Here is a 25,595-nt window from a genome sequence, read left to right on the forward strand (position 1 = left end):
CATTTCCACTATGGTTGTAGGAAAGAAACAACAGCCAAGATTCAATATATTTTAAGTATGACTGCAATATGTTGCACTTTTCTCTGCTTTTATTTTTTAAAATTTATTATTTATTTATTTGTTTATTTTTGGCTGTGTCAGGTCTTAGCTGTGGCACACAGGATCTTCGTTGCAGGCTCTCTAGTTGTGGGGCATGGGCTTTCTCTCTCTAGTTTTGGCGCGCTGGCTCCAGGGCGCGTGGCCTCTGTAGCTCGTGGCGTGCAGGCTCCAGCTGAGGCGCGCGAGCTCAGTAGCTGTGTCACGTGGGCTTAGTTGCCCCACAGCATGTGGGATCTTAGTTCCCTGACCAGGGATGGAACCCACATCCCCTGCACTGGAAGGTGGATTCTTTACCACTGGACCACCAGGTAAGTCCCTTTTCTCTGCTTTTAAATTCTGAATATTAAATTTCTGCAGAATACTAAGAGATGTCAGTAATTGGCTTTTCACCCTTTTCTTCAAACCAGTAGACGTCACTCCAGAAACTAATAGGCAAGCTTATTCCTGGGGAGTTTTTAAAATTTCTTTTGTTTTGTTTCTAAGGTAGGATTTTCCTTGGCATGAGCAAAAATATTTTTAAGCAATGAAATTAAATGAGTTTTTCCCCACAGTGAGCCATTCACTTTAATAGACAATAGACTTTCTGTTTAATTGCCAATTGATCTTATTGTAGCAAATATGATTTCTGTGATAAAATGCCTTGTAAACAAGTGAATCTGGGAAATCTTAATTTTTATTCATTACATCCTTTGCTTGGTTTGATTAAAAACTAGGAAACCATGTGCATTTTTTCAATAATCCAGAAAGCATCTTGGTCATCCAGAATGAAATTCACTTATCACTACCAAAAATTTTAATGAAGATCAGAAGTTGGGATATATATTTTAAGCAAAAAGCACAGAGGTTAGTAACGTTCAGAGAAAAAGTAGTCTTTTCTTTGTGTAGGAAGAAAATCTTACTATGCAATACAAAACAACAGGCAAAGATTTCAGTGCTCCTGACCTAACAAAAAAATTGCTACTAAAAAGAACTTTTTACATGTGAAAAATAACTCAAGCAAGTTAGTTTATTATAGGTTTCACGTTGGTATTCTGGTGAACATCTTGTCTTGACATGAGCAGCGTAAACAGCTTGCTGCACGAGAGCCTTTCTCCCACACAAAGCATGAAGAATGTTTTATATTTTAGAGGAGGAGAGGAGGCTCAGATTTGATAGTTTTATATCAAAAACAAGCTGGATCATTTCAGCCATAACAAAATAACTAGACTATAGATCATCTAAGAATATAATCTGGTGACACACGATGATTTAAGAGCAAAGCACAGTGCAGCCATGGGCTCTGGAGAGGTTCCAAAATATTTTTGGTTTGCAGTATAGGATTTCAAAGTAAGATTTTTTACTTTTACAATAGATGCTCCTAGCACGAAATATACTCCTAGAATGAAGACTAGGGTGTCTTAACTCTAATCTAATTAGAACATTATTTTAGTGGTTTCAGCTGCATTGTTACCAAACCTTAAATGAATCTAAATGAATGTGGTATTACAGCATATGTTAAAAAGGATTTTGACCAATAAATTGAAATTTTCTGTAAGTTAGACTTCTAATATTTATGGAGAAAGTTACACTTACTTATGTCATGAAATAAAAATACATGCAAGTTAATTTTCCAAAAGTCAGACTTTATAGGAAAATATGTGTCACTTGTGTACAAACACCTGTCGTCACTGCTAAAGGCTTAGATTAAGTAACACTATGACACATCACATTCTCTGATATAAAATGAAGTTGTCTGGATGAAAGTAAATGAAAATTCTAATCCTATTTTATTTATGTATACTTTTTATAACATGTGGTAATATTATGTTTGGCAAGGAAAGAACCTTAAACTACCCGAACTCTAAGACTGAAGACGTTTATTAGAGTTAGATATTTCATAAAAATGGCGGGAGTTATTTTATATGTTGAAAACACACTCATTAGTTATTCAGAAGTTCAAGCAGTTCAAAATTATGAAACTCATGCTATGTCTGGCTACATATTTCATATGTTTATATGAAATAAAATTCTGTGAGATGGCTGTAAAAAGATAAGAAATAATGCAGTAACAAACGGGAAAGGAGTAAGGATATTTATTTCTATCAGAACATAAGAATATGAGATATATACTAGAAGACTAAAATATCCCAACATGGCAGTGCTGTCAGACTCAAAATATAGGCCTGGCTAAAAGAATACATTTATAAATGGGGTGCATTAGAACCTAGGATTATCTTTTTTTCCACATTATCTTTTATTTTTCATGTCTAGTGTTAGTAACATGTATAACATCTACAGTGTTTTGTATCATATAAGAAAATATTGGTGTAAGTACTGACAGATAATTCATCCCGTAAACAGACAATGCAAACTCTCAGTATCAATAAATACAGTACCGCACTTAAAACGTATTTTCTCTTCCTTATGATTTTTCTTAATAACATTTTCTTTTCTCTAGCTTACTTTATTGTAAGAATATGTATATAGCACAAACTACATACAAAATAAGTGTTAATTGACTTTTTACGTTATCGGTAAGGCTTCCCGGTAAACAGTAGGCTTAACGGTAGTTAAGTTTGGAGGAAGTCAAAAGTCAGACATGGATTCTCAACTGCACAGGGAGTTGGGGCTCCTAATCCCCATGTTGTTCAAGGGTCAACTGTAATTCTCTTCATACATTATTGGATTTAATTTGCTAATAATTTGTTGAGTTTTTTTTCCATCTATGTTAAGAGATATTGGCCTGTAGTTTTCTTTTTGTAATTCTTTGTCTGGTTTTGGTATTAGACTACTGCTTGCCTCATAGAATGGGTTAGGAAATATTCCCTCTGTTTCTATCCTAGTAAAAGGTTATCTTAACATATTTAACATATTAACTTAATAGTTTAACATATTAACTTAACAAATGCCACTTCAAGAACATTGAAACAAAAATCATCACAACGATTTGTGGTCCTCAGGAAGAAGGCATCTTTGGCACATTCTTTGCAAACCCCCAATGCTGGAAGTCTAAGCAAGCTCTGGTGGTCATTACCATACCTGAATGGTAGACCTTTCTGGGCTGCCAGCCAGAATGGACCTCCTGGGTATGTACTGGTAAATGCTCCAGCTCCAGTGTTGGGAAGGGTGGATACAACAGGGAAGATGTCCGATGCCTATATCAAGCCACCATGGGTGTGCTGTGACATGTACTACTACAGCTGTCCCCAACCTTTTTGGCACCAGGCACTGGTTTTGTGGAAGACAATTTTTCCACAGATGCAGGGTTGCGGGGATGGTTTCAGGATGATTCAAGCACATTACATTTATCGTGCGCTTTATTTCTATTATTATTACATTGTAATATATGATGAAATAATTATACAACTCACCATAATGCAGAATCAGTGGGAGCCCTGAGCCTGTTTTCCTGCAACTAGATGGTCCCATCTGGGGGTGATGGGAGACAGTGATACCCAAAGTGTGTTGCTTAGGTTCAGTCTACTCTGTAATCTTGTTTTCGTTGCTGTCACTGCAGAAAACCCTGCTTCACAAAGATAGGATGTTGGAAATGGAAGCAGGCTTTCCAGTGCTTTTGTGTCAATCTCAGGATATCCCACCTTGACTTTAATCCAGGACGTATGGAGATATGAGGTTGTCTCAAACATAATTTTTAAGGCCACCGTCATTTGCGATCACCAGCAGTTGATCCTCTTCTAGCACGGACAACGTCGATTCACCTGGCTTATTCACAAATGGGTCATGGATCCATTCCTTTCCAGTTCGGGGGTCTTTTGTGGTTGAGAAGTAATGCTCAAACTCTTCTGAAAGCTGAGATAGATGACCATGCACCAGCTGGGAGAAAGAAGGCCCTGGCTCAGTCTTTTTCAAAATCTCTGCTAATGATTGAAACACGTCAAAACTCCCAATGTTAAATTGTCGCCCCCATAATTCCAGTTCGGCTTCGAATGCAGTCACTTTATCTGCCTACTTGAACACAGTTGTTCTCCCATGAAGTGACAGATTGAGTTCCTTGAGCAGGTTGAATACGTCACACAAGGAAGCAAGTTTTGCGATCCATTCTGTGTCACTGAATTGTGCCGCCAGTGGTGACTGTTTTTCTAAAAGAAATCTCTAGAGCAGCTCTCGTAACTCAGAAACTCTGGCCAGTGATCTCCCTTTAGAAGCCATCTCACTTCTGTGTATAAGAGAAGACATGGGTTCTCTGCGTCCATCTCCTCACAGAGCTGTGCGAACAGACGTGAGTTAAGGGTGTATACTTTAACGTGGATGATAATTTTAATCACATCCTGCAAAACATTGTTAGGTTCAGGTGACATTTTTCAGCTAGCCAGCATTTCTCTATGGATGACCCAGTGCGTCGACTCACATTCAGAAGCGACCTCTTAGACCGGAGTAATGAAACCAGAAAACCATCCAGTCATGGCAGCCGCTCAGTCCGTGCATATACTGACACAAAATGACCAATTCAGTTTTCCTGATATGTAATCACTCAAAGACTTGAATAGTTCTACAGGGTTCGCGCTCCTATCAGAATCTAACGCCGCCACTGATCTGACAGGAGGCGGAGCTCAGGCGGTAATGCAAGCAATAGGGAGCGGCTGTAAATACAGATGAAGCTTTGCTTGCTGGCCTGCCACTCACCTCCTGCTGTGCGGCCCGGTTCCCAACAGGCCACGGACCAGTACCAGTCCATGCCCGGGGCTTGGGGACCCCTGTACTACTAGATTCTGGCATCCCCAAAAGGCTCAAGATGCTATAACTGGGGCTAGATAAAACCTGCAGCAGCCAGTTGAGGCGTCCTTAACCTTAAACATCTTTAGAGAAGAAAATTCCACAACTTTCTTTGTTAACCTGTTCCAGGCACTAAAATAACCTAAGATCACAAGACTTTTGACAAAAATGTGGGGAGAAAATACTTAAAGTGAATTTAAACATTTTTATTCCTTTATAACAAAACTCACAACCCAATTGTATATTGAAAATTACCACGATAAATATGTAACAAGCACTGGTTCAAGCACTGCCTTTGCAAAGAAACACCAAAGGAGATGGGAATTCCGTTACTCTGAATACAAAGCAACAACAACAAAATAAGCTTACACGATTACTGGCATCAAGAAAGTACTTTATTTATTAAGCAGGTCATTGTATCATCCATACACACAACCTCTGTCTTAAAAAGAAACAGAGAAGAGATACTTATCACAATGTTATTATCCAGTATTTAGACTTCACAAAGGTCTATCACTGAAAGTGCCTTATACTAAAGGAGAATGAAGGATGAAAAGATTGAGGGGTTGAAGAACTAGAACTAGTTAGTTCTTTGTTTTATTCCTAAATTAAGGCGTCTGCCTTGCTTTGTCACCCAATAGTCTTTGCTTTCCTGGATATCTCAGTCAACGACGAAGAATTCCTAAGTATGTGCTCTACTTAATATCTTCAAGCCACATTCCCTTACATAGTACACCATCAACACAGCCCTCAGTCACAGCGAAGGAACATGATGCACTCCCCCTTGCCATCCCTATGGGATATTAGGCAATGCAGCGTTCATTCCTTTCTCTGCCAAGTGGAATGCCTTAGTAATATGCATCCACACCCTGCTGGCTTTGCAAGAAGTCAAACCCAGCATCAAGGATCCAGCTCAGATGCCCTATATAGAAACAAGTAGAACTGTCACAAATCTCTAAAATGATCCCTAATCTTGCATAAATGTACCATTTACTTAGATCATAGAAACCTGACTTTTGGAAATAACTGCTTTTCTTAGTCTTGGATTATATTTGCAATGATGGCTACTGTTGATACACACTGACAACTGGTACCCAAACACAGTGTCCAGGACAGCTACAGCTGAACTCAGATTTTTATAAAGCCAGGAGTATATGAGAGATAGATACTCAGTCTCTGCTACTGTGATCTTAACTTCATTACCCTTTTTGACACCGTCGAAGACTAAATTTTACAAGATCTCTCATTATATCTCCTAAGAGGGGGACAGTATTGACAGTGCTTATTCTCACAGTGATAAATAACTCTGTATCCTTTACAAGAGGGTAAGTGAAAAAATTGGGGAGGTGAGAAGATTGAAAAAAGGAGGTAAGGTCCTGGTGTCCATGTCATCTTGTCTCTGAGGGCAAAGGCCCTTGAACTGGTGCAAAGAAAATTTGAATCCAAATTAGTAATAATGTACAGGCCTCACCATGTCACAAGAAAAAAAATTTTTTCTGATCCCAACTTCAAAGCATAAAACTAATATCCCATTGGTATAATATATTTTGAAAGTCAACTAAGTATGTATATAGTAACACACATTTATTTCTGGATTCTGGTACTAGTATACTTGGAAGGTTCAATTTTGGGTTTGCACAATTCTCCCTAAAAGAGTTTTTATTTTTTAAACAGTTCCTTTTAAAAAATTAAATTCCTGTCCCTTTGATCAAAACTAACTTCAAATAGAGAAGCAAGGGATTTTATAACAGCCCGAAGATTTTAATGATTTCCTTTGGATCACCTGGCATCAGAGTATAGTGGCGTGGGTAAGAGAAACTTATAACAGTATTAGTTATACAAGCAGACCATACTTATTTTTTGTTTAGAATCTTTTTTTTTTTTTAAATAAAATACTCTCACTTTTAAGTACAAACCGGGGAATAAAATAAGGTATCCCTACTTGGCTCTGGAGTGTACCAATTATACAGAAACAAGGAGTGTTTGAATCCCAAATTTCATAAAAGTTATCTCAAAGATGAATGCTAAGAAGAGATTCCTATTTCATTTTTATATTCCTATCTACTCTTTTACTAAATGTTTAATGCTAACATCTTGCGACTTTTTTCAAGACAAAAGATTTTTTAATAAAAGGAGAGGAAAATAGGAAAAGGAAGACTATCTCGGGTAAAATCTTAGGCTAAGCACATAAAGGAATATAGTTCAAGTAGTTTTAATATGCTGTAAACCAACTTATTTTTCAAATAAACTCTCTAACGTGGAAGTTCATATTTTGGATAATATGGGTCTAACAGTAACATCTCCACTCTTTTTGGAAACATACAAGCTAATATTTTAATATGTGAAAGCAAATTATCTGATCCATGAAAAATAAATTTAATCCATCAATTTATTTGCTTAATTCTTTCATATTTTATAAAATGATTCAGTCTTAATTTTATATTTCACTTCTAGTCATTTCACAGCTAAATTTTTTAGGAGAATACAAGTGACCAAGAACCAAGGAGAAAGGTGGGGGGGCAATACTTTTTACAACATCGGAATAAATCTTAATGTACTACGTTCCAGTCACTATTTTTTATTTAATTCTAAAACTCTGAAGTATAGTTCGAAGTTTTTTAAAGTACAGTTTTGTTTTTGCTTTTCGCATTCCTGCTATAAAAATCTGGTCCTGTGGGTTGAGAGTCCTGCACATTGCCTCATATCCCAAGATCACATCACTGCATATGGCAGCTATACTTCATTCTTGCTCCCACTACGTCATATGTCAATACTCAGACTTGAAAGCACTTCCCTATCACACTGCTATTTTTCTAGTTCACATTCTTTAGTGAAACCTCAAATAACCAAATAAGTTCAACAAAAGTTTACTGAAGCTTATGAATATAGTGTGGTTACCTTTTATTTTCTGCTGCGTAGTAAGCTCTGAGAATAAATTAAAGTTAAAAGGAACAATTTGATTAATACATGAGTCAACCCCCTATAATTAAGAAATCCCTTGTAGAAAAAGAGTTCAACATATGAGGAAACTAAAGCCAATAGGGATAGAAGAGGAGAGAGTAAGGAGAGGGGCAACAGAAGGCAGATGGTAAAAGGAACACAGGAAATGGAAAACAGCCGGAGTATCAGTGTGATAAATTTAAGACACACACATCAAATAATGGGGAAGAAAAGAAGCAAGCAGAAACTGAGGCAGTCTGAGGGGGAAATAGGAAACTGAGGACAAAATATAACACTGAAAATAGATAAGGTGGAAGAAAAATTAGGTGTTTTATGCTGTAATCTAACACACAGTAGTAATCTGGGCTTTTAAAACAATTTAGTAGGAGAAAAGAAACAAATGAAGAAAACTGCAACATTACACGTATCTACAGTTACTGCAAAGGTATGACTAAGCACTCTTGCACACTGTGGTTCTTCTTGAAATTCCAACTGATTTTTTTCTTAGAACCCCATATCATTCATTATAATGCTGTACACACAGGTACTTGATTAAAGCACATTAGTAAGAGTTTATGAAAAATAACTGACCACTGGACTTCCAGAAACAGGAGTCAGCCTCCTCTGGCCTACGGACAAGGTCATACGAGTGCTGGTTGCTGCCTGCCAGCATGCACCCACTCCTTGCTACTTCTTGAGATGGCCCCCACAACCTCACTCCCTCAGTAAAATGATCTCTTCCACCTGCAAAAGAAATTAAAAGGCACGGGATATTGGCACCCTTCCTTTTAAGAGTTCCTTAACTTTGCTCTACACAGACTTACACTTGAAACAAAGTAAATCCATTCTCCCAGTCCCCTTGTTGCAAAGATACCTTTGTCTCCTAGACAATTCAAATTGCAAACAGCAAGAGGCTTTGGTTTAGAGAAGATATTCTCCAATACTACGATATCCTTACTTTATACTAATACCTAATCAGCATTTATTCAGTCTAAAGATCAACTATGAACAAAGTGAAAAATAGGTTTAACTGTAAACCTATCTCCTCTGCTCTTTGAACATCCCAAATATACTTATTTTACAACCTTGGTCAAAGTTACATAGTAGTGAATTCATGTTCTACTTTTTTTTTTTGGCAGGTAGGGGAGTTTTTTTAAACATGTTCTTTTGGCAATTAGGTTTGCAGGCTCATTTTTTAATGAGAGGTTTTTGTTTGTTTGTTTGTTTGTTTTGCGGTACGCGGGCCTCTCATTGTTGTGGCCTCTCCCGTTGCGGAGCACAAGCTCCGGATGCGCAGGCTCAGCGGCCATGGCTCACGGGCCCAGCCGCTCCGCGGCATGTGGGATCTTCCCAGACCGGGGCACGAACCCGTGTCCCCTGCATCGGCAGGCGGACTCTCAACCACTGCGCCACCAGGGAAGCTCCTATGAGTACATTTTAAAATTTGCTTTTACTCATGCTTACTTAATTTTTAAACAATATTTATTCATGTTCTAGTACAAATCTGAATGAAGCCATACAAGTTATCTAAAACTAATAACCCTATGGAATAAATGGAATTACTAATGCTAAAAGAAGCTTTCACATAGACCCAATTAAATCATGTTATAATTCTATTAAAGCATGACAGAAGAGTCCATGTAAGTGCAATAAAGTTTAATGGAAATTCAGTCTGATACTAAGAATAAGTTATATTCTATGAAAGCATAAATTATAAATAAGAAATAGTCTTACAAGAAGTCTATAATTCCTCAGAAATTAGCCAACATATACTTATTATCAAATTTATGCATTCAGAGTTTTCAGTTAGCGACAGTGATGCTATATACTGTTTGTACAGTCTGCATTTGAAAAATGAAGTTATTCTTTAATTAGCTATTTCTATGCAAAAGTTAATGGATGTTTGAAAATGAGTTTCGTTACATGATTCTGTAAATGTACTCTGTAATAACTAACATTATCACACAGCTGTATAAACATATTTACCATGACATATTCTTCTACCACAGGTGTATATTTTCCATTCTGAGCATTACTAATATGTATTTCATACTAGCCTGATTTGGAATTAACACTGAGGGGAAGAAATTTTTCTTAAATTATTTAACTACCAGTAAAATAAAATGTTAACCCAACAGAACACTTAATATGTCATAATCCATCTTATTTTTGCATTTTTTGTGCTCCAACTTGCTCCTAAAAGGGTTTATGGCAGCTATTTAATTTCTTTTTTACTTTATAAATATTAACAATAAAATCCTCATCTGAAAAGTAAATAAGATCAGCCTCAAAATAAATTAGGATTTGCATTTACCGGCAAACATCACTTGCAGCATGAGTATACTTTATATTTTTCTAGTAACATAGTAAAATATAGTTTAATAAGGTAAATAAAATATTCCAATAATATAATCAAATAAGTAGAAATCACTTTATTAGGACATGAGCCCCTGAATAAACTAAAGATAAATTACCCTTTCTAAATTTAATATAAAGTATCATACTAAGAGAAAAGATGTCAGAAATGAACTTTTAGTCTCTTTTGAACATCAAGAATGCTAGTGTTAATTGATAATGAAAAAGTCTAGAAATATGTTAGTATATAAATAACATCTTTGGTATAGGTGAGAACAAATGGCTCAGTAATGACATCATGATGTAAGAGACCAAAGGCTGAATGATCACTTAAGAGCAGAGGCTTAGGAAGCTCCCATAAATATATTTTGGAGATTACTTTTTAGTTTTGGAAAAATAAAATAGATGAAAAACCTCACATTGGCAGGTAGTCAAACACCTTCCATGTTTCAAGTAATTTCTAAAGGTGTCTAAGCCTTTACATAAAGGACATGAGAATATTTTTCAGCTGTGGTCCAACAACTATTAGCTTCATCCTCCCTGATTAGGGAAAGGAATAAGCAGACTACATTTCTTTTCCATAAAAGGAATCTGAATTGCAGGAGTACACAGCATATATGCTAGGTTTTATTTGATCTGAACACAAATTCTGAAGCAAACTAGGAAATTTAAAAATATATTTAAGCACTAATTTGACATTTATTCACTCTGTCTCCTTCTGAGGGAATATTCCAAAGTAAGTCTTCTAAAGACAAATATCATATGATATCACTTATATGTAGAATCTAAAATATGACACAAATGAACTTATCTACGAAACAGAAACAGACTCACAGACATAAAGAACAGACTTGTGGTTGCCAAGGGGGTTGGAGGGTAAGGGAGGGATGGACTTGGGGTATGGGATTAGTAGATGCAAACTATTATACATAGAATGGATAATCAAAAAGGTCCTACTGTATAGCACAGGGAACTATATTCAAAATCCTGTGATAAACCATAGTGAAAAAGAATACAAAAAGGAATGTGTGTGTGTGTGTGTGTGTGTGCGTGTATGAAACTGAATCACTTTTCTGTACAGCAGAAATTAACACAACATTGTAAATCAACTATGCTTCAATAAAATATATCTAAAACGAAAAGTAAAACAAAAACACAAGAATAGATCTCTTCCCTAGCATCTGAGCAACCTTCTCAGAGCCTGGGGATGTCTTTGGTATCTGATAAATCAAGGATTTAGAGTACTAACGATCAGTATGGTAATGTCAAAGGTAAAGTCAAATATGCCTGGCACTTTCTAATTTTACTAGTGTAGATTAAGGTCACAATACACCTCAGGTTTCTAAACAGTGATCACAAAGGCAGTCTAAATAACACGAGCTCTTCAAAACCAGCTTACAGAGTTTTTTGTTTTCTCACTCATTCTAAAGGGAAAAACACAACTTAATGCCAACTTTATATAAGAAAACCTATGTTCCAAATTCTTCACATTATTATATGAGTAGATATATTTAAATATACAACTTTACATTTTAAAACTTACTTTTTACAATTAATGCTTACTTAGACATACCAAAATATTCACCCATTTCTTTGCTTATATTGATTCTTGCATCTCATGCTTTCCATCTGGGTTCACTTTCTTTCTAGCTGAAGCATATGCTTTTGCAGCTCTTTTGGCAAAAATCTATGAATAGTATACATCCTCAGTCTCTGCAGTTCCAAAATACCTTCTTTTCACTTTTACTCTTAAGTTATTTCCCTCAGTACTTTGAAGATACTTTTCCACAGCCTTCTGGCATCTGTTAAGAAGTCTGGGGTCAATCTTAATTTTCATTCTTGGTACGAAACCTATCTTTTGTCTCCAGTCACTATTAATATTTTCTCTTTTTCTTATAGATGACTATTTCATACTTTTTCTTGGCTCTTCAACCCTCTGACAAATCCTTCTCTATCTTCACGTTGGGCTCGTGACCTGGGTATCTATTTCACTACACAAGCAATCAGAAGATAACTTCCACAACTGCAAACCATCACAGCTGCTCACCTACCAGCACGTGTACACAAATTCGTTTTCTGCCATATTGCCTGTTTCTTGAGATAAACTGTTCTCATTTCTAAGGCTAACCCCTACACATATGTATTAGATTCCATTCCCTTTCACCTACTAAAGAACACTGTCAAGCAATTCTCTGAATAGGCAGAGCACAGAGTTTTTTAGGGCAGGGAAAATACTCCGTATAATACTATAATGATGAATACATGTCATTATACATTTGCCCAAACCCACAGAATGTACAACACCAAGAGTGAACTGTAATGTAAACTCTGGACTTAAGGTGATTATGATATGTCAGTGTAGGTCCATCAATTGTAACAAATGTACCACGCTGGTGGGGGGATACTGATAGTGGAGGAAGCTAAGCATGTAGGGGGGGGAGGGGATATATGGTAAATCCCTGTGCCTTCCTCTCGACTTTGCTGTTAATTAAAATTGCTCTAGAAAAAAGTTTGTTTTTTTAAAAAGTAGGTTCTGGGTTATTTTGGTTGTTGCTATTTTCATTTAAAGCTTAACTACAAGCAAGGTTCAGTCTTTCAGATTATCTAGTTATATATCACCCAGTTTGCAAATTTGTTGAGGGTCACTACTTTCCCACATTCTGACTAATCCATTACTCCATAGGATCTCCAACAGAACAAAGAAAACAGAAGTACTGAAAATCAACAAATTAAGTGTGTAGTAAAGTCAAAACCGCTCATCAACTGGATTTTCTTTTTTATGTATCTCAACTACTGATATAGATAATAATCCAAATTAACTGTATCATGTAAATTTGTATGTATGACATAAATGTTTCACATATATTATCTCATTTAATCCTCATTCTTACCTGTAGAGTCAAGTACTATGATTAACCTCATTTTATCAATGAGAAAACTAAGGCTTACAAAAATTGTCCCAAGTTATTTGATGAAAAAGTGGCAGAACTGATCACCAAACCTAGGCAGTTTGAATCCAGAGCCTAAACTCTTAACCATTGTACTATCAGTCTCAATTCTCAGGATTAATGTTAATAAGGAAATGTACACTATCCAATGCATGAATCCTATGAGGATTTTAGGAACTAAACTACATTGGATTTTACTTATTTTAATTAATCTTACTAATTTACCTAATTATACAGCACATATTATACTTTTTAATTAAACTTTATAATAAAATTATTTGAACTCTTGAAATCAGAAACCTTTGAGGGTGTTAAAAACAAACCACTGTTTTTTGAAAATTTTTATTAAGGCAACAGACAGCTATATATAGTACTTAACATTAAGTTTCCTCTTGCTTTAGTTAAATAATCTCATTCCTTCAAGCCAGACAATATAAAATAAGGTCCTCACCCTTTGCAATGAACACATAATTAAAATGGAGATTTTATTCTGCATACTCGGTCCACGTAAAAGTTGGCATTCAATGCTCATAATTACTCTCAACCATTTATTTAATTACTATTAACCATTTCACCAACTTGGAAATCACACATGATAATTCATCAGTTTAGAAGACATTCTAACTTTCTCAGGCAGATACTGAAAGCAAATAACCTTAAAACTGTTTTAAATTTCCTCTTAGCATTAGAATCTGAGACTCTATTTTGTTGATTTCTCCCCTAAAATCAGCAGGTTGAAAATTTTGGGAGACAGCACAATGACATGGAAAGATGTGTTTTTAAACATAATTTTTGTGAACTTTGGCTCTCATGGCTTTACTGTAGGAATGAACTGAAAAAGGTTATATTCATACAAAGTGTTATTTTATATAGAAGATGCTTAAAATGGTATTTACAGTTTATTTTCTAAAAAGGCATTGAAATCTTTTCTCCAGAAACGTTAAAGATTAAACAACACAAAAGTTAAACTAACTCAATATTAGGTGTGTGCTTAGAAAAACCAGATCCGGGCCCAGGTACACTAACTAGATAATTTAATTTAAACTAGTCAAAAGCTGAGCTCAGATATATAAGAGATAGATGTAAGGGAATGCAAGTAATGTAATACAACCAAACCCTGATGCAACCTCACACATTATCTATTGAAAATGGAAACCGTACCTTCCGCAGTGAGCTGTTCTGCTGTGTGGGTCATATGAGATGATGCATTTGAAAATGTTTTAAACCATGAGGCATTTTTAATTGAAAAAGATTATTATTGCTATCATTAAACTAAAAATTCAGCAGGAAGGGTTTCAAGAGTTATAAATTATCTAAGAATTTTCCATTTGTTTTTCAATAGAATCACTTTTACACTTTAAAGAACACTCTATGCCACATTTTTAAAAACAAAGTTGAAACTTCAAGAACTGTGTTTCTTCCCCTGCTGTATGACCTCAGTCTTTAAAAAAATAATTCTCTTTACCACCTCTGAAAAAGAAACTTTGATACTGGCCTAAACTTTTATAATACATCAGCTAGTGTGGACTTTTTCCATTCAAAACAATGTTTATGTCCCTGCAGTTAAATTTCTTCCATATACTATAAGCTACAATCCCTGAGAAAGTGACCAGAACTTCACAAATAAGAAAGCTTATGTTTTTCTCTCAAAGAACATGGCTAGTGAAAATCAGATGTCAACAATTCATCTGCAGGACATCAAGACACAAAGCAGAAAAAAAATGACAGCAAAAATGCACTACTGACTCTGAAGATTTAAGACTTGGATTGAAAAAGATATATTCTTATGATTCAGATTAGATATAGAATTTTTTTGAAAGTAAGTCCAAAATGGCATACTCTTGTTTTTAAAGCATGTGTAGTTTAACTAAAACCGTCAAATACTTTAGCCGCTGAAAATACAGCAGAGCAAATATAATAAAACTGGTATGTATTTTAAAAATATAAACCATTCAAATGAAAGTGAAAGCTACAGATGTTAAGAAATGTTTCCTTAAGGGAATGGGGCCTACCTCATTATTTCTGGATTTAACTAAAACTACTAGGTGCAAAATTAAATTATTCATGACAGGATCACTGAATTGCCTCCTAGAAAGTTTAATAAAGCATCCTAGAAATACAGACCAACTCCCCATAAATTTAAGTGACAAACGCTTTTTCAAAAATACACAAGACTAGATGCTAACAATATTTTAATTATTTAAAAAACAATTTTATCATGCTATTATTATTATTATTTTGTGTGTGTGTGTGGTACGCGGGCCTCTCACTGTTGTGACCTCTCCCGTTGCGAAGCACAGGCTCCGGACGCGCAGGCTCAGCGGCCGTGGCTCACGGGCCCAGCCACTCCGCGGCATGTGGGATCTTCCCAGACCGGGGCACAAACCCGTGTCCCCTGCATCGGCAGGCGGACTCTCAACCACTGCGCCACCAGGGAAGCCCCTATCATGTTATTTTTAAACTTTATTGAAGTATAATTTACACACAACAAAATGTACAGATTTTAAGTATACAGTTCAATGAGTTTTGACAAATGGATAGATACATCCATGTAACAACAAACCCAATCAAGCTACAGGATATTTCCACCACCACAGAAAGTTTTCTTGTACCATATTATAGCCCATCTCCCCAGCGTGTCCCACCCTAGGCTACCAATGATCTAATTTCTGTACTCATACATTACTTTTGCCTGTTCTAGAATGTTGTAAACGGGACCGTATATTATGTACTCTTTTCTGCCAAGTCTCTTTTACTCAATATATGTCTGTGAGATTCATCCATAACGTTGCATGAATCAGTCTTCTGTTCATTTTTATTGCCGAGGAGTATTCCACTGAATAACTATATTGCAATTTATTTATCCATTCCCTTACTGATAGACATCTAGGTTGTTTCCAGTTTTTGTCTATCATGAATAAGGCTGATACGAACATTCATGAATAACTCTTTTTGTGGGCATATGTGTTCATCATTTCTTTAGGGTAAATGTGAAGGTATGGAATTGCTGCATCGTAAGGTGCATGTACGTTTACTAAAAACTGCCTAACTGTTTTGCAAGTGGTTAGGCCATTTTACACTCCCATGAGAAATGTTCTATTTGTTCTGCTTTCTCTCCAATACTTGTTATTCTAAGTCTTTTTAATTTAAGCCACTCTGGTGGTTGTAAGTAGTATCTCATTGTGGGTTTTAAATAATTGAAGTGTTTTTTCCATCTTTGTCCATTTAAAAAATTGTTTGCCTTATTATTGTGTTGTAAGAGTTCTTTAAAGTATTCTACATACACATCCTTTTACAGGCACTGTGTTACAAATGTTTTGTCCTACTTTGTATCTTGCTTATTCATTTTTAAAATGATTTCTTTTGAAGAGCAAAAATTTGTAATTATCTTGAAATCCAATTTATCAAAATATTTTTTTAATCTTATGAAAAGTGCCTTTTTTTGGTTCTAAGAAATTGCTGTGGTCTGAATGTATCCCCCCAAAATTTGTAGGTTAAATCCTAATGCCCAATGTAAGGGTATTAGGAGGTGGGACCCTTAGGAGGTGATTAGGTCATATGGGCAGAACTCTTACGGATGGGATTAGTGCCCTTATAAAAGGGGCTCCAGAGATATTCCAAGCCCTTCCCACCATGTGAGGATACAAGAGAAGCCTATAACCTGGAAGAGGGCCCTCACGTGACCATGCTGACACCTTCACCTCAGACTTACAGCCACCAGAACTGTGAGAACTACATTTCTGTTGTTTATAAGCTACCCAATCTATGGGCTTTTTTGTTTGTTTGTTTTGTTTTGTTTTTTTACAGCAGCCTGAATGAACCAAGACAAATCTTTGCCTAACCTAAGGCCACAAAGATTTTCTGTTTTCTTGTAAAATTTTTGGTTTTAGGTTTTACAACATTTAGGTCTACGATTTATTTTTTTGGTAAGTTTTTGATAACCAAGCATCTTATATTGAAAAGACTGATTTTTCTCCACTGAATTACCTTAGCACCTTTGCTGAAGAATCAATTGGCCAAATATGCGTGGGTCTATACCTAGATTCCTTTCTGTCCCACTGATCCATTTGTCTATCAGTAATGTTCTTTTAAAGAAGTAAATTGGGGGCTTCCCTGGTGGCGCAGTGGTTGAGAGTCCGCTTGCCGATGCAGGGGACACGGGTTTGTTCCCCGGTCCGGGAAGATCCCACAGGCCGCGGAGCGACTGGGCCCGTGAGCCATGGCCGCTGAGCCTGCGCGTCTGGAGCCTGTGCTCCGCAACGGGGGAGGCCACAACAGTGAGAGGCCCGCGCATCGCAAAAAAAAAAAAAAAAGAAGAAGTAAATTGTACATTATATCGTCTACTTTGAAATAAGGAGTCTAGAACCAGGGTAACTGCTGATGCATTCCCAGCAACCCTTCATAAAGAAATAGTAACTCACAGGTGGAAAAAAATGGCAGAAGTTTGATTTTCAGTATTCTTTAAAATGATCAGTTATTCTTAAGACAATAAGTATAAGCCAAGGTAATACTAAAATGTGTTGAATTAGTTTTGAGTTGATTGTTATTCAGTTAACTACTTGGATTTAATACAGCAGCAAAAAAGCACCAAGAGGTGAGGGGTTGCTCTATAAAAGGTCACCAACAAGTCTTTCAGAATTTCCCCATTATGCTTCAGTTGGCCTTCAGCTGGATCATGCTTCCCTAGTCTCCTCCCTGGTCAGCTGTTCCTAACCATAATCACCCAGCCCTGGTATCCTAGGTTGGCCTATTTGCCCATCACAATCAAGAGGTGGGAGTTCACTCCTTCTTAAGAGAGAAAACTGACCACCCTTTTGATTCTGAAATTCGTCTATATATTTCCACACGTCTTTAGTTCCACCCCAAGAAGGAAGGAGAAGAAAAAAGAAAAGGTCCTACTCAGATGCTTATTTTTCTACCTATATCCTTAATTTTATCCTTCGGGTCAAATCGGCGTCTTAGGTGGCATTCCTGAGATTCAGAAAACAAGAAATTGAAATCCCCAGGAGTTTTCAATATCATAAGTTATTCTGTATTTTTCGTACCCTTATTTATGTTTGTAAATAACAAGTGACAGTAATTATATATACAGTGAATAATTTTTCCATGATAGGGTTATACTACAAGTTTCAGAGGTTTTCTATATAACACAAGAGACTTAATAATAAAGGTGTGGTTTATTATCATTATCAACCAAAATATATTGTGACAGGATTATATATTTCAACAACATGTAAAAATGATCTGTACCTGATATAGACATCTAATAATAGAAAACATTAAATGAAGTGAACAGTAACACAAATGGCCAATAGAAATCACTTGAAAATTGAAAGGTAATACCACAAATATTTGATATATAAAAGTCACCATTTTTTAAATGGAAATTTTAAAACGCACAAAACAGTCTTGATCTTTGTTTCATGACCAACACTCCAGGCATAGAAAATTTTCTTTCATTTTACATAGATGGTGTGATCTCCAAGTTGGGCATTCAGGTACATTTTGCTTCATTTAAGCTCGTTTCTGTTTTTGTTTTTTTTTTCTTTTTTTTCAGTACGCGGGCCTCTCACTGTTGTGGCCTCTCCCATTGACAGTGCACAGGCTCCGGACGCGCAGGCTCAGCGGCCATGGCTCATGGGCCTAGCCCCTCCACGGCATGTGGGATCCTCCTGGACCGGGGCACAAACCTGTGTCCCCTGCATCGGCAGGCAGACTCTCAACCACTGCGCCACCAGGGAAGCCCTCGCTTCTTTTTTGAACAATGAGATTATTTTGCCTGCTTGCCCTGTTTTTGGTTTTGCCATTAAAGTCAACAGTACTTTGGTAATTCAGATGATAGATCAGTTTCTGATTTCATGTTGGAGTACTACGTGGCCACAGTCACATCTCTTTGCATTTGTTCTATTAAAGTATTTACAAATAATCATAGCCTGTGGCAAACACCAAACACTGGAAACCTCTGAACATTATTAGGTAGTATGGGAATTACATAAGGTTTGGGTCTCCTAGCAGGTTAATAATATAACATAGAAGCACATGTCCAAATTACCAATTTAAGAACTTATTTGCTGTCAAAACTTGTTATTTCTTGGGACATCACTCACTGGAATCATACAAAGTGGACTATGTGAGTAAACTTATTTTGTTTGCAGGAATGACTAACAATTAGCAGTAGACAGGGCAGGGTATGCACACTAATACATGGCAACAGCCACAGGCAAGGCTGACTGTGAATCCTCTTCTCCTACGTGCTCCTATCCAGGGTCTCAGAAATGTTCATCTTAACCGTGACTCTCTGTGTGTCTTTTCCGCTCTTGCTTTGGACTTGATATCAATGGATTCCTCTGAATCCACAATCTCTGCCTTGGTAGCTAAACTTTAATTCTTACAGGAGCATCATTATACTTTCCCCATTTTCCTGATTTCTCCACCATTTGGAATCTGGAAAAAAGGAAGCAAATCCCACGTGGAAATATTTCTCTTAGGTATCTTTATCTCCCTACCTATCCCCCCAGCTCCTCCTACCCCCCTTTGATTTTCTGCTCTTGGCTTTTGATCATACCATCTTCTATAACTCTGTGCCCCCCTACTTATCCCATTCCCTTCATTGCCAATTCTTAACATATTTGACTATTTATAGTATAAGTATATAAATATATAGCATATAAATACATTTTCTATATTTACTCCTTCCGCTTTCTCATTTGCTTTTTACCCCTCAACACACAAAAACCTGGTTTCTACTTTCACCAGGCTGCAGAGTCTGGTCTTACCAGGTTGCTAATGACCTCAAATTGACAAATGAGATCTCTTTTCAGGTCTCATTCTACTTGACCTCTGTGTAGTATTTGATGCTACTAACTAGTCCCTCTTTCTCAAAACTCTCTCCTAACTTGGTTTTCTAAGTAGTATTCGATCCAGGTATTTTTAAATTAATATTATTGCATATTGTTTTTTGCCTTCTTGTTGGCTTTTTGTTCTGGCCTCCTCTTTAAATATAGGTGCTTTTCAAGGTTCTAAGTTAAGTCCCAGCCCCCTCATCTAGAAAGAGTCTTCCTGAGTCATTTTAGCCAGCTTTGACCTAAATGCAGTTGACTCCCAAATGCTTATCTGCAGCCTCAGCCTCTCTCCTGACCTGCAGATACAAATTTCTGTCTACTTGGTATCTTTACCTGGAAATGGCAAAAGCACTTTAACTCAACACAACTAGAGTTGTAGGAAGTTATCTTTGATTATTCTTTCCTTCACACCACATTTGGCTGGCTGTGAGGTCCTGTCTATCTATTCTACCTTCAAGATGTTTCTGGAATCATCTCACTCCACTCTCGCTCTCAAGTTTCCATGCCTCAGCTACACGTCATTCCTTGAATGAGCCATGCTTCTTTCTAGCACAAGACCTTCACAGATGCTGTTCTCTCTTCCTGAAAAAAAAAGTGTTTTCCCCTCCCCTCTGCCTCACTTTGCTAACTCCTAGTGTTATGGGTTGAATTGTGTACCCTCAGAATTCATATGTTGAGGTCCTAACCCGCAGTACCTCAGAATGGGACCTCATTGGTAAATGATGCAGAGTAATTTGTTAAGATGAGGTCATACTGGAGTACGGTGGGACCCTCCAATACGACTGGTGTCCTTATAGAAAAAGGAAGTTTGGACACAGACATGCACACAGGGAGAATGCCATGTGAAGATGAAGGCAAAGATCAGGGTGATGTGTCTACAAAGGAAGGAACACTAAAGACTGCCAGCAAATCACCAGAAGCTAGGACAGAGGCATGGGACAGATATGCCCTCAAAGCCCTCAGATGCAACCAACCATGGACGCCTTGATCTCAGACTTCTAGTCTCCATAACTGTGAAGCAATAAGTTTCTGTTGTTTAAGCCACCTAGTCTGTGGCAGTTGTTATGACAGCCCTTGGAATCTAACACACCTAGTCATTGTTCAGGTCTTAGCTCAAATGTCACCTCCTCCAGAAAGTCTTCCCTGACTCCCTCAAAATGGACTAGTCCCCCCTCCCTCACTTACATGGTCTCACAGCACTCTTCACTTTTCCTTATAGCATTTATCAGATTTGTCAGCATGACTAATTGTACTAATATTTATCTCCTCTTCTAGTCTATAAAATAGATCAGCACAGGTACATGATTAATTCTTCCTGCATTACTGTCTTTGAAGCACTGATCCCCACCTGAAATGATCATAATCATTTATTTATGTTCTTATTTATGGCTTGTTTCTCCCTCTGCAGAGCAAAACCCCAGTTTGTAGAACAGTGCTGGGTACATGGTTGGTGTTTAATAACTATCTATTAAATGAACTAAGGCATAAATAAACTCCAAGATGAGAACCCATGACTGTTTTGCTCACTATTGATTGTATCTCCAGTGTTCAACATATAGAAAGTTGGTCATATAGAAAGCACTCAATAATTATATAGTATGTTGAATGAATGAATGAGCCTATTTACTAACGATAGGCATTTTATTATCAGCAACTTAAAAATATTAAAAGTTTGGAGATTGTAATCTTCCATATACTAAAGGAAATCTTTTTCAGTAAGAATATGTTATTCATCAATTTACCTCTGCTTTTCAGTTGATATTTGATATTTAAGAATATTTGCCAACAAAAGAACTCAAAAGGCTAAGCTCTCAAAAGGCTCAGCTATGACTGATCTCAAAATGTTCTAAATTCATGGAATGATGATACAAAACTTTTTATCACTTTCTTCGTTAAGGTTTCTTTTCTAAAACAGCAAAATGGAAAAGGCTTTTCAAAAGTTTTTTCAAGATTGTTAAAAATGAAAATTGTCTTCCTTTGAATGCTATGTATTGCTGAAGTAATGCCAGCAACATTAAGACATTTTAAAAAATAAATTTATTTATTTATTTTTGGCTGCGTTGGGTCTTTGTTGCTGCGCGCGGGCTTTCTCTAGTTGTGGCAAGTGGGGGCTACCCTTCGTTGCGGTGCGCGGGCTTCTCATTGCGGTGGCTTCTCTTGTTGCGGCACATGGGCTCTAGGCATGCGGGCTTCAGTAGTTGTGGCACGCAGGCTCAGTAGTTGTGGCTCATGGGCTCTAGAGCACTGGCTCAGTAGTTGTGGCACACGGGCTTAGTTGCTCCACGGCATGTGGGATCTTCCCAGACGAGGGCTCGAACCCATGTCCCCTGCATTGGCAGGTGGATTCTTTACCACTGCACTACCAAGGAAGCCCCCATTAAGACATTTTAAAAAATTACTTTCACCTGTTATCCCACGTCTGTAATATAATAGGTATTTTCCTTTTTCTATGTTTCTTGTAGCCTTTGATCCAAAGCATATATAGTTTATGTAGCTGAATAACATGTGGCTATGACTATAAGAAAAATAGTCACGTGGGGAAAATGATAAACCAACTAAAAACTACATTTTGGAACAAAAACAGTATACAAAAGCCAAGAGATAGTGTCCCAAGTGCTACTGTTTGTTTTCTGTCACCTCTAATCTGAAAATCTCTTGAAAGAGTGCCTTTTAAACAGGAATCTTTAGGAATTGCAGAAAAGCACTTATTGGGGGGAAAACAGATTCACCTATCATCAATCAGTTCAACAGACAAGGTGCACAAGGTAACTGGACACCGAGCAAAACCGTGGCTTTCAAGGGATTAAACATCAATTTATTTAATACTAGCTTCCTTAGATTTTGAGGGTTTTCCTTCTCTCATTCTTAACCTTAAAAATTCTTGACCTCACAAAGGATCTCAACACCCTTTGCCAAAATCACCATAATCAGAAATATAATACATATGCTACTCAAAACATAAAATTTATTTTTAAAATAATTAGAATCTTAGAAAAAATTATTTATCTTAGATGTTTCAAGATTAAAAAGAAGTAAACAACCAAATAAACTAAGAAATTTCTAAAAGGTCTTTCAAATAGAAAAAACCCACAAAAAACTAAACAAAACCAGTCACTCAAGATAAGGTAGTTAATAGAATGACATAAAAAGAAATCTTAAGATTTTCATAGTTCTGAGAAAAGTTAACATTGTTGACGTTTAGAAAGATTTAGTTACTCTCACCCAGTTTGTGAGAGAAAATAAGGACTATTTGAACACTTTCTGGTTTATCTGCCATCTTCAATGTGCAGCAGAATTTGTTATCAGAATACATTCTGATAAAAACACTGAAAAACTAGGGCTTCCCTGGTGGCGCAGGGGTTGAGAATCTGCCTGCTAATGCAGGGGACACGGGTTTGACTTTAAATAAAATAAAATACTCTCCCATTATTGTGGACATTCTAATTTCATGATTTTTATACTGCCCCACCCTCAGCATTCCTTGCTCCAGAAAAAATTGACTAAAAGTAGAACTTTTAATTCTTTTCATTCAATAAAAAAATGAAAATTTTGCTTTAAAAATTCTTTCCTTTTTAAGATTGGCTTGTCCAACATATGTAATCACTTGAAATGTTTACTTTTTAAAAGATGGTTTGTTCAATATGTATTTTATATATTTGCATGTAGAGATTTGTTTCATCTCATTCACATCCATGTAGTAGTCAGCCTGTATTTCACATGTGATGCTTATTATGATTGGCTAGTATGATTGGCTAGTATAAAATTAAAAATTACTAGCGGGCCTTTCTCTCCATTGTACACCCATCACTTAGAAGTGAATGGGGGAAACTCAAGTAGGGCCATGATGTGACTATTTTCGGTAACTCTATAAAGTCAAACCATCTAAAAATGATCTTAAATGAAACAAGTGGTATGAAATGCCAACTTGTTCCTACTATTCAGGCAGATCCACTTTGCAAACCCACCCAAAACTGTGAACTCCTAAAAGTCCCATAGTCAATATTCTAGGGATTTGTAGCCAAGGACACAGAAGGGTCCCAATCTGAACCCAGGATCAGTAACTCAGATTAGTGACTGAAACAATCAAATGATAACGGGTCAGCAATGTCACTTCTCTGCTATTATGACCTCCAAACCCCATTCCAGCCTGCTAAATTAGGACAAATGCTCTGTTTCCATTCTCAAAGACATCAATATTTTGAAAATGAAAATATTAAAAACAAAACCAATGTGATATTTATAAATAATTATCTATTCGATAGTTCAGGAAACTATTATGCCTGAAACTAACAAGTATTTTAAACCACGAATTTCAGCATAATGGAGAAGAAAATACTTTGACAAGTTTCTTTTAATCTCAACTGCCTGAAAAATATCCAGATGCTCTGGTTATGATCAGAAGAACAGCCAATCAGAAGGATGACAAGCAGGCAGGAAAATAAGGGCTTGTACTTCAGGTATTCAAACAGGTATTTTAAAAATGTGCCTGTCTTAACAAGCAACATTTTAAGGTGTAAGAGGGTAACACACACCAGCTTTCAGTTTCCAATTTCCCATTAACCTGACATCAGGGGAGAAACCTGATAACTTGGTATCTCTGAAACTGGACCTTCAGCTTCTGTGATTTTTTTTTTCCCATTCAAAGTCCTTTTTAGCTGGTTTTTAAAAATATTTCAGTTACACACTTTGTGTTTACATATAGTTGTGCATTTACCAATAAACTGGCCCTTCTCAGAAATGTCTGCAGTTAAAACATGCTGGTGCCTGAGAATTCTGAGAGATGCATTACACCGAATTGTAAGTTCCCATAAGGAATAATTTTGAACACTAATCCTCTGCCTTTAGGTAAACCAGATTAATTCCAAATGATCTCTCTGGAAACTCTTTAAGTAAACATGATGTTTCAAATCACTTGTAGCTATCTTCAACTCCCTTTTGGCAAAGGATTTTTCTTTCTAAGCTTTCTAGGTCAAATGATTGGCCCTGTGTAAGCAAAGATTGCCTTGAGTCACTCTGCTTCAAAGGAAACGCAACAGAAGATGGTCTCTCAAAACAGTTCTGACATCAAAGTACACTCCAGCTTCCTATACCTTTGGAATTGACAAGGTTGGTCTATGCAAGTTAAGGAACTTCAAAGAGCTGGCCCCCAGCCAACCACATTAGTGCTCAGTTGCCTCTGATACTAAGTTAATCCTCCTTAAGTAAGAAATGCAGGTATTATTTACCAGAGAGATCTAAACTGTGTCTTCTGAGAGTCAGCGGAGCTTTGCCTGAAAATAAGTTTGGGAGCTTTGTTGACTTTTTCAGTGTAATTTAAAGCACATAGTAAGTACCCAATAAACATTTTGTGAATGCATGAGTGCTGGAATCTAATAGCATACAAAACAAGGGCAAAGTAACGGGTGTGGCAGCCACTCCCATCATCTGGAGTGTTACCTAATAAACCTCAGGATTGCTCTGCTTCCTGCCCCAGATGATCTCTCAGCACTCACCATTCAGATCTGCCACTGCCTAGCTAGCTCTCTTTGTCGTCTGAATCAGAAAACCGTAGAGGAGAAATATAAAAGGAATTTGTAGATCAGCGCCATTACCCAGTTTGGAGAGGCATCACTGAAAAATCTTTTCCTTCAGCCTGTTATCTCCTCATACTGGAGATGGCGGGACTCTATATGCTGTATTAAATAGATTGGTTTAAGCC

General features: G+C 36.8%; 1 protein-coding gene across 2 annotated transcripts in view; it reads right to left on the reverse strand.

Annotated features, from left to right (window-relative positions):
- Positions 1 to 25,595, reverse strand: part of DISP1 (dispatched RND transporter family member 1) — a 198,404-nt gene that overhangs the window by 72,465 nt on the left and 100,344 nt on the right. Inside the window, exon 1 of one of the 2 annotated variants that reach the window (XM_024750473.1) lies at positions 8,344 to 8,429. The exons of the other annotated variant lie outside the window; for it this stretch is intronic. Coding sequence (XP_024606241.1) covers positions 8,344 to 8,425 — 82 coding nt within the window. The 5' untranslated portion in view covers positions 8,426 to 8,429. Of the gene's footprint in view, positions 1 to 8,343; positions 8,430 to 25,595 lie in introns of those variants that run through there. 2 annotated transcript variants of the gene reach the window in all.

Source organism: Neophocaena asiaeorientalis, unplaced genomic scaffold (assembly GCF_003031525.2).
Source record: "Neophocaena asiaeorientalis asiaeorientalis breed wild unplaced genomic scaffold, Neophocaena_asiaeorientalis_V1.1 scaffold430, whole genome shotgun sequence".
Lineage (NCBI taxonomy): Eukaryota > Metazoa > Chordata > Mammalia > Artiodactyla > Phocoenidae > Neophocaena > Neophocaena asiaeorientalis.